The 10,389-nt window shown below is 37.7% G+C and overlaps 1 protein-coding gene across 1 annotated transcript in view; it reads right to left on the reverse strand.

Moving 5' to 3' along the window:
• The window catches only part of LOC107088245 (androgen-dependent TFPI-regulating protein-like), a 12,036-nt gene extending 1,647 nt beyond the window's left edge, over positions 1–10,389 (reverse strand). The window contains exons 1-4 of the mRNA XM_015380287.1: positions 9,713–10,389; positions 9,490–9,615; positions 5,279–5,380; positions 5,077–5,192 (exon numbers count right to left, since the gene is read on the reverse strand). Of these exons, the coding sequence (XP_015235773.1) occupies positions 5,077–5,192; positions 5,279–5,380; positions 9,490–9,615; positions 9,713–9,865 (497 nt within the window). The 5' untranslated portion in view covers positions 9,866–10,389. The remainder of the gene's footprint in view (positions 1–5,076; positions 5,193–5,278; positions 5,381–9,489; positions 9,616–9,712) is intronic.

A 10,389-nucleotide genomic window follows, 5' to 3' on the forward strand; every position in this document is an offset into this window, starting at 1 on the left:
ACATGAAGAAGTAATTATTGCACTTTGTTTCCCCCAGTTTTACGTCCGTCCGCGGATCTGCTTTTTTCGTCTGTCTGCCTGCGCAGTGACCTGTTTTTTCGAGGAAAAACGTCCAAAACGTACGAAATACTGTGCATAACTTTTCGTACAATTTCATACGAACTGATAATGAGAATATGCTGTTAGTTTTGTACGAAAAATACACTTTAAACTACCTCAACAGGCGTGTATCCCTTTAGTCATGTACAAAAAAAACTTTATTACATAATTTTTGGTATTTTTTTTTTAAGCGTATGGCGATCTAACCTTAAATTGTTGGGGGTTTTTTTGTACATGGCTAAAGGAATAAACGAAAATATGAAGTCTTGTGGGTGCATATTTCCTATGACGGAGGTCTTCAACAGGGGTCTGCGACCACTAGGGGCTCCAAAGAGGTACTACACGGGTGTGGCAAAAATTATTATTTTTTTATAATCCCCCTGCAATTTTTTCCACTAATTGAAATGTTTTTAAATATATGCTGAAGGTTCTCAGTCATCCAGGTGATAGTCATTCCGTAAAAATTCAAAAAATATCCACTGGACTTGGTTTCCAAGATTTGAAGACATTTATCATTTGAATTGAGAAAGCTTCCTGGAGAGGTGGCGAAACGTCTTCAAATCTTGGAAACCAAGTCCAGTGGATATTTTTTGAATTTTTACGGAAGTTTTTAAATATACATTAACATGAATTCAACACACTGTAGTAAACAGATAAATGGAGGCAGAAGATGTCTTTCAGTCATCAATGCACACATTCAGAGAGACACAGGAGCTCTTTTAAACTGGGCACCAATTCCTTCACAACACCTGTCCCATCAACCAGGAATCAGAATCAGAAATACTTTAATAATCCCAGGGAGAAATTACTTTCGTTACATGACTCCATCTGTAATAGAGTGACTATAGGACCAGTTTGATAGAACACTATTTAATACAACATATATATTTAGGGGTTCGCCGCTCCATCTCGCCATCAGCTCGGGGGTCTTTGGCCTGGAAAATGTTGAAGACCTCTGGGCTATGGGTATACTGATCTGACAGAACAGCAGGCTGAGTTCTTTCCTTGCTTGATGTGCTTTAACACCAAACCTTTGTTATATTTTTCATCCAGCCAAATTAAATCATTTTGGTTGAGACACATCTTTAAACCCCGGAACAAACCGTTCACAGCATCCAGAGTTGGCATGGACTACCTGAACCTTGGAGCTCTTCGCCTAAAGAGAAAAATTAATGAAAATGGTCCTAACTCACCAGAAGAAGGAAGAGTGGATGTAAGAAAAATTGCATTTGGGTAAAAGAAGAAGAGGAAAGAACTGTGTAAGGTTGTCTGAGCCTACCCTTAACAATAATACTAATGAACAATGAGGTGTTGAAATGGCTGTTACAATGTTGTACAAGGTTTTTATTGTGGACAGGATGGAGGAAGGGGATAGATGAACTGCTTTTGGTTCTGATCAATCAATGAGGAGGATTTTCCTCATTGTAATTTCTTTTCTTCCAATTAGCGCAATACTAAAGCAACACTACCACCAAAATGATCCGTGGGAAGTATCTGGGTGTGCAGCCTGGTCTAATAATCTGTTTGAAACAGCAAACCAGGCAAACCTGGAGTGGAGATTTTCTCACTTTGCTTTTAGGCTCTTTCAGGGTAGCCAAACTTCCTCCCCCAGCCCAAAAACATGACGATTAAGTTGATTGGTTATTCTAAAATTGCCTTTAGGGTCACTGTGTTGCCCTGGTAACCCGTCCAGTTCGCCCAGCAATTCCTCACTAAATTACTGCTGAAAATAGGCCTCAAACCCCACCCTATTCCCACAACAAAGACAAAAAACTGGTTTTAAAATATGGGTGGATTCGCTCTCTTTTTCTGTTGTTTTCAAAATGTTTATAAATAGCGCATTAAAAACAACCTCAGCTGACCAAAGTGCTTCATGAATGCACCAGAGACAGAAATATATATAAATCGGAATAAGAAATATAAATATAACTAACAATAAAATAACAGGAACAAATATAACTGTAATTCAATTTATCGTTAAAGGGCTTAAACTGAAGCTTAGTTTTCATTTCAAGCTATTTGTCTCTCTAATGAAAGAAAAAAAAAAAACACAATTGTCACAGAAATATATTGAATCTGATAAAAGCAATAATAAATAAAATTTCAGACAATTGCTTTTTAACAATGATTCAAAAGAATGATAAAAAAAATCAACAACTCTGAAAAAGAAATGAAAAAAATGACGTACCCTTAGAACAAAGAGACTAAAATCGTGACAAAACAGTTAGAAAGCAAACCACTGGAATTTGTTTTCCAAGTATGAAGACATTTCGCTTCCCATCCAGGAAAAGTTTTGAATTCAAGATGTCTACCAAACCTAAAATCATGATGCGTGCTAATAATGCTAATAATAAGCATCACAGCTGTTTATTATCTTGTAATTATCCAACGGACCTACAAGTATGGGGCTACAGGTAGTCACTGTGCTTTGACAGATTTATTTTGTCGTTTTGTATACACAAGTGTGTACAAGATGAAGTTTAGTTTAAAACACTTCTAGACAATTTCATTTTTTTTTTTAAGTGCAGCCTTGAAAACAGTAACAAATACATAAAAAATAGCAATATAAACATATGACTGTATATTTGCAGTTCTAACTTTTATATATATATATATATATATATAAATGTATACGCTGTACATGCTGTTTGGTGACATGGTGTGTATCGCACTCAACACGGACCAGAGGAGAAACTATCATAGAAAATGTATATATTTTATGACTTTTGTTAAATTCAGGTTATTTCTTTGACCAAATTCACTTCCAAATGTATAATTATCATGCAGGAAGAAGGCTCTTGTGAACATTGCTCCTTTCACTTACAGTTAATCACAAAAAGACTTTAGCTTCATGAAATAGTTTCACTCAGACGACTGGAGGCATTTGAAGAATGTCTCCAGTTATTCGTTTCATATAAATGTCACTTTAAAATCTCTGCATTTTTCCTCGCAAAGGGGATTTTTAAAACCTTTTAAATCAAGGCGTTTTCTAGTGAATTAAAGCGGAATAATTAACTTCAGGTAAATGTTATATGTAATCCTTTTTATGTATATAGCGATAAAATACAGAAATAACAAAGATAAAAAATATAAAAACTGTCAGAAAATTCAAAAGAAGCAATACGTTTTTTTTATGTATTCAGATAAAAATAAAAACTTAGATAAAAGGTGATCAGGATCTGTTGGGCTGGCATGCCTCTTTGAAAGCACAGATTTTAGTGCGTTTAGCTGTTAAATCCGAGTTATTTATCCAATCATCTAAGAAATTAAGTTTTCTTATTAGATGCCTTTTAAAGGGACTGGTTATATTCAATTTCATCTGTAAAAGGGGTTGAATATGAATTAACAGGTGACTTTTTTGGACTGAAATGAAAGAAAAACAACTGTGGCCTACTTTGTGCTTGTCCATCACATACAATTCAACAGATTGTGATTATAAGAGGACAGAATGTGAAAAACCTGACATGTCATGAATACCATCTGCAGATGATATGTGGGCAGTCAGGCATTCTTTTCTTAACGGAATGATAACTCTTTCTTTTCATCTTGTTGATAGTTTCTTTTTGGCGGTATGCTGATCATCTCTGGGTTGAATGAAAACAAGACAAGAGGCCTGCCTTCAGCAGGGAACTGTTTAAGCCCCTTTAAAGGAGCACAAATGTAGTTAGAACTTCTTATTTCCTTAGTTGGTAGTAGAACACTTTTGTTTTCTTGTGTTTTGCTTTACTTCCTGTTTTCCATTTAACACCAGTGACTGAGCTGCTTTGCCAGTTTTACTCTTGTATTTCCAGTTGTTTCAGTATTTGATCCCGCTGTCTTTTCTAATGTTTCACTTTATTATAAACCATATTAGCTTGTGTTCTGTCAGCTTTCTCTTCCAAGGGGGGGATTTACAAATAGGCAGTTGCTTAGGGCCCCAAGTTCCTGGCGGCCCCATACAACTCTGTTTACATGTATGGTTAATACAACTATTCCTTATTTGTGCACATTAATTATGCTTTTGATAAAAACCCTTTTGCTAAAATGCCATCAGAATGATTATAATATTAATCATTCTGATCACCCCCCTTCAGTGTCCACCATATTGGATCAGTCCATTTGCTGCACATGTTCAGAAAGGTCCAAACAGACAGCAGCAAACCATTTGAAAAAAAATGATGCGAAGAGCAGTGTTGCACACTTAGGGCTTTAGTCGCTATATTTAGCCACTTTTCTGACCTCTCTAGCACTTTTATTTAAAAAAAACGCCTAGCGCCACATCTAGCGACTTTTTTCTGCTACTGGAGACTTTGGTGACAACATCTAAAAGCAGCGAACTCTGCTCTCCAGAGCAAGTAGATTGGTAACCCCGCCTCCTGCTCTCCTCTATCTTGTCTGCTGTCATGATTCATGCAGCTATTATTTCATCCAAATGAAAAATGGAGAACAGATAAGCAGATCATGGCTTGTCTACAGTGAAAAGAAGGACTGGGTTATTTACTTTGGCCTTTTTGGAAACACAGGAAGGAGCAATCAGCTAAGTGAGCTTAGTGCTTGGAAAAAAATCTTTCATTGTTTTTGAGACAGCATGAAAAGTCAAAACATAGAGAGGAAAACAAAAAGAAAAGAGACAAGAAGAGAGGGACAAAAACTTGAATAAATAATAGATATCTATTCTATTAACATTTCTCTATCTGTATAATGGGTCTGTTTTATGTGTTGTCTTATAAATTCAGAGGGCCCCATGCCTGTCTCTACCTAGGGCCCGAAATTTCCTAAATCCACCCCTGATCTCTTTTGTCCTCAGCTGTGCCTCCTTGTAGTTTTTTTTATACCCAGTTATTCATTCACACTTCCTCTCCTTTCATTTAATTTAAAGTTGAATTTTGCATAATGTTAGGTTAAAGGAAAAACACTTTTACTCTTTAGCAGAACGGTGCTGAGTTGCACATACGCTGGATGTGTTTACTTCACTGACTGCACTGTAATGGCACTTACCAGGATAAATAGGCCAAGCCCACAACTAACAATGCTGCCAGCGCATGTTTCATCTGTGGGTACGTGTGAGGCTGCACCAACACTTCTCCAAGTAAAACAGGAAGGACAAACGTATGCTGAGGAAACACCAGAGCAGAGTTGCATTGAGTTAAAATATTTGGCGTTAGAAAATAACCAACAGAAGGCAAACAAAAAGAGGTACCATGGCGTGGTTTATCCAAGGAGGGAAGAAGGCGTCGATGGTTGCCGGGTAGACTAATTCTCTGTCATAGGCAAAGATTGTCCAGAAAAGCAGAACCACAAACTAAGAGGCAAAGAACAGAGACTTATTCAGAGTACTCCTTTTATCAGGATCGTTGTTATATTTTAACATGCTTTATTTTTATTTTGTAGAAGAATAGAATTGAACACTTTATGTCAGTATTTAAAAAATATTTCAGGATAATAAATGTACTGTAAAAATTACAGTAAATTAAAAAAATTAAATTAAATTTTGAATTTCTGTAACTTTTTTTTTTTACAAGAAGCTACACTGCACAAACGATCTAGAAATAAGTAAATATTTCTTAAATTAAGTGAATTTATCCTTATTTTAAGTAGGTAAAGGAGATAGTTTGCCAATGGAATGAGTATTTTTACTCTTAAAATAAGATAATTAGATAAAATGCACTTGAAATAAGATAATGCAATTGTGTTTACTTATTTTAAATGTATATTGTCTTGTTTCATTGGCAACATGTTTCTTTTACCTCCTCAATTCAAGAACCAATGCACTTATTTAAAGAAAAAATTACTTTTCCAGTGTATTTCATGTAATAATAAGAACACCCCAAGAGTAATTCCAGTGAAAAATGCCTACAGTGAAACCCAGCTGATTCACATCAGGTCCACGTGAAGAGAAAAGGATCTCTCAGCATTTTGAACAGGTTTTTCCTGTTGGACCAAGTATGGAGAGTGAGACAGGCTGTGATATAGAAACAGCTTTCTGAGGTCATTAGGAAAAATTTTTTTTTTAAGTTTATGGGCCTATAAAAGGGACTTACAGAGGTATAAGAAGAATAGACCTTTAAAATGTCAGCCAACATACCAAGGTCTGGTTGGGAGGCCAAAAGGTGCTATTGAAGTGTTAAAAAAAAACCAATATGCAACCATAGGACCTACAGCAAACTCTGAAAAAAATAATGCAACAGTTTTTGGCATTAACTGAATCATTGTTAGTTACTTTAACACAAATGTTTTATGTCCAACCCTGCTGGCATGAAAAAAATGTGTTAAAGTAACTAAACATGATTAAGTAAATGCCAAAAACAGTTGCATCTTTAAATGTTAGCTTTCTCTGAAAAAAGGGCCAGGTTAAGGATTTGTTTACATAGAAAATCCGCATATATTCAATCTATACAGTGAATAAATGGTTTGTACTTATACGCTGTTATCAGAAAAAAGAAAAAGGTCTTGTGGTTGAGCAAGAAAGAAATTGGAGGCCTTCGTTCAAGCAGGATTTATTAATCTCCGTAATGGAGAACAGGAACTAGCTCTGCAGATGTTCTGTCTCTTCTGGTCAGACCAGGATTTCTACTACTTGAAACTAGAGCAGAGAGCTGGGAGGGATTCATATACAGCTTAACCAAATAAGCTACAAAAGGTTTGATTCAAATAAAGAGATGTTGAAATAACCTTGAGCCTGAAGGAGTTGCTGCTCCTTTTCAAAACATCTCATACTGGAAAAACAACCCATCATGACTAAACACTGTAGCCTTGCAGGTGTGTGATAGCCTGAGAAAATATTTTTGAAATAGTTTGAAAGCAATTCAAATGAACACTTAATATAATCAGGAATGGATATGAAATTAATCTTTCACAACACAACAGCATTTTATCAAAAGCCCTTCAAACTACATTCATTGATTCACACACTGATGGTGGTAGGCTACATTGTAGCCACAGCTGCCCTGGGGTGGACTGAAAAAGGCAAGGCTGCCGTATGTACGTGGTTTACAGGCAGGCAGGCATCTATTAAATACAAGTTTCAGTTTCTGAAATTAGCAAGAAATGAGTATTTCCAAATGTTTTAAGACGCACCTATAATATTTGGACACCAGAAGGGATGACGTGTTTGGATTAAACCAAAGTCAGCACTCTAGGCATTAGAGTTGTCATACTAAAATCTAAAACTTGATATTGATACGCAGAAAAATTTTTACTTAATATGATTTTCTATGCAATGGGGATAAAAAAAGACATAATTAGATGGATGAAAAAAATAGATTCTAGTTCAATAGGTGTTCAAATCTGTCATAGAGGGGACACACACTGTCAAGAAGGGGGTGGAGGGGGAACTGTGCGAGCAAGTGTGTCCTAGTTTTATGTGTTCTGAAAGTCGGATGACACTTCCAATCTGAGATCAATAAAGTTTAATTATAAAGTTCAATTATACCTAAACACACCCAGGTTTTAAATACACATCAGTCCAACAGACAACAACACTACACCCAATCAGGAGGGGGGCTGGTATGGGGCCTGTTCTCCCTGGTTGTTGGAGCCAAACCTTCCAACATCCCAAGCCGGTCACGGCTTGGGATGTTGGAAGGTTTGGCTGTGGCTTTACGGCAAGAGGGATACAACCACTGTGCCCAAATGCATCTCAGCTTGTGTTTTGAGTCTGCTTGGCTGCCTGCCTTGACCCTAAGCATGGCCTGAGCCTGCAGTCGGGTGAGGGGATGCCTGGCACCTGGGCTCAGGTGGCTGGTGTGCCGTATTTGGCCTAGGGTATTGGACTGCTGGAGTTGTGATTGCCTGCAGTCATGGGCTTGAGAAGTCTATATAGATGTGGACTGTGGCTACCAGGCTGGCCTGAGCCTCCTGGCCCTGTGGGGTCTCCACCAGGGGGTGGTGCAACCCTTGACTGGACCCCTGGGCTCTCATCCGGGTCCACCTTGGGTGTGAGCTCATAAGTTCGCCTCCGCAGACCAGTGGGACCTAGCCATGATGGCCTCTCGGGTCAGTCCCTTTAGGGACTGGGCCCCTTTGGGGTTTGGCCTCTTAGGAGTCGGGCTGCAGGTGGTCTTGTCTGCCCTTCTCTGGTGGGTGCGGCCATCCCTACGTCTACTCTCCTTATGTCCCAGTGAGCTAAGCTGCCTTCTGGATATCTGGAGCTTGCATCACCTGTTCATCGGTCCTGGGCCCTGTAGGGCGAGTCTTTTTCTTCTGAAGAAGCTTTTTTAACCCTAAATGTCATGGCTTTGATTATATTGGGCTTTACTTTGCTCTCCATTTCCTAGTTTTATTGGTTTAATTCCTTTTTTGTTGTGATTTCTAGATTTGTTAGTTCTCATGATTTTCTGTTGTCCTCTGTTGCCCTCTTGTGTGTGTGTGTTCCTTTCCCCTTGGCTCCCTCGTTGTCTCCTCTCAAACCTGCTCCTTGTCAGCTCGTTAGCCCTCCCTTTGTCTCTGTCAGCTATATATACTCTCCCTCTGCTCTCACTCTTTGTTGGTTCCTCTGTTGTTGCTGGTCCTGTCATCGCCGTTGTCCTCTCACCTCGTTTCTCCCTGGCTCCTGTGCGCGTTTCCCTTGATGTCTCCGTGGTTCTGGACTGAGTTACATTTTAGTTGGATTTTTGAATGTTGCCTCTGTTATTAGTGTTTTCATTAAAACTACAAGAATTCACCTCAGCCTCTCTGCCTCTGCATTTTGGGTCCTCTAAACCACTACCAAGACGTGACACGTCTCATATACACATATTCAGTGGAACCTTATATCAACACACATAATGGTCTGTTTGTGAAAGCAAATTTGTTTGATTATCATCCGGTTCTGGGACATAATTTCCCAGAGTTCTATGGTTAATATATATTGCAATTGAACAATGTTTTAATTTTGTGCAAATAATACAGAAATCTAACATTAAAAAGAGCAGAAATATGAAAACAAAACATGTTTTTAATATTTATATTATGTTAAATTAATGTATTTGGATACAGAGTTTAAGATATTTTTCAGAGGAATCCCACTCTGAGATGTGAAAAGTTTCATAATTTGAGGATGCTTTGCTAAAGCAGGACGTCTCTCTACAACATAAAATCCACCAAGAATTAAGTATAAGAGGGTGTTTAAGGAGTCCTGGGCTTAATTAAAGTCCAGTTTTTAATTTCATACAGATGTTATGGTGTGGATTGATAACAGTATGTGTGGACAAGAAACGCTCAACAACATCTAACAGCTGTTGTTGAGAATTGGGAGCAACTGTCCAGAGATGGAACTTTTACCTCTGCTGTAAAACTAATTCTTAATTTCTTGGCTGCAAAGAAATCCACATTCTTTTACAGATTAGAGATTGGACATTGATGAAGAATTAAAATTTGATAGGGGGCCTTAATTATTTTGTATTGCAATGAAAAAAAAAAGAATTTTCTCACCATCCCTACAGGGAATGCAAAGACAGAGAAAAGGAGGTCTTTCCATCTGTTCAAAACACTTTTTGCCTTCTTGCCTGGTTGGAGATCATTCACTGCTGCCAGTCCAAAGAACGTCATTTGAAGCAGCTAAAATAAAACCAAATAGATCTTTCAGTTTCTTCTATAGAAAAGAAATGACAGAGCTCTAAACATTACTGCAGTTTACACCACTAAATGTGCTCACCAGGTTTAAAAAAGTAAGGTACTTCCATGGTCCCCCATAGACAAAAATTCCTTTAGGTAATTCCTCCCCATCCTTTGCTGCCAGATAATTGACAACAAAAGCGTACCAACCGAACGCTGTGATGTGGAATGCTCCTCTCAGGGTTGCAATCATTTTTAAAGCTTATACTGAATTATATTTAATAATTGACACAAATAAATTAAAAACTCTGGAAAAACTATTCACTAAACGAGCCCAAGTATTCCCTTCAGATGTGAGGTATTTCAGGCAGTGCAGGTCTTTATAGATTAGTGTGAATCAGTCCAAGCTTATTAAAGCGTTGGGGAGCAGCGGACCCTAAGTGACATTTTTAGACAAGAGGCCCTCTGTTTGTTATGAAACGTAAGATATATTCTTTCATAATCAAACCCTCTGTGCCATGTGACTCAATGGTGAATTTATTCAATCTGGGAGCCTAATCTGTTTCACAAGAGAAGAACCATCAAGAACAGCAAGTCTCTTTTCTATTCCTAATTCCCTTTTAAGACCCACATTCAGTATAACTGCAGGGGAACTGGGTTTACTAAACTAAAGTTTGTTGATCTTATAATCAAACCGAAAGCAGAAAATTAATGACAGTCAGATGTTAACACGATTGGTTATACTGGAAAATTTGAAACAATAAAATTAATCCAATG

The sequence above is a fragment of the Cyprinodon variegatus genome, unplaced genomic scaffold (genome assembly GCF_000732505.1).
Source record: "Cyprinodon variegatus isolate N-32 unplaced genomic scaffold, C_variegatus-1.0 Scaffold11, whole genome shotgun sequence".
Taxonomy (NCBI): Eukaryota; Metazoa; Chordata; class Actinopteri; order Cyprinodontiformes; family Cyprinodontidae; genus Cyprinodon; species Cyprinodon variegatus.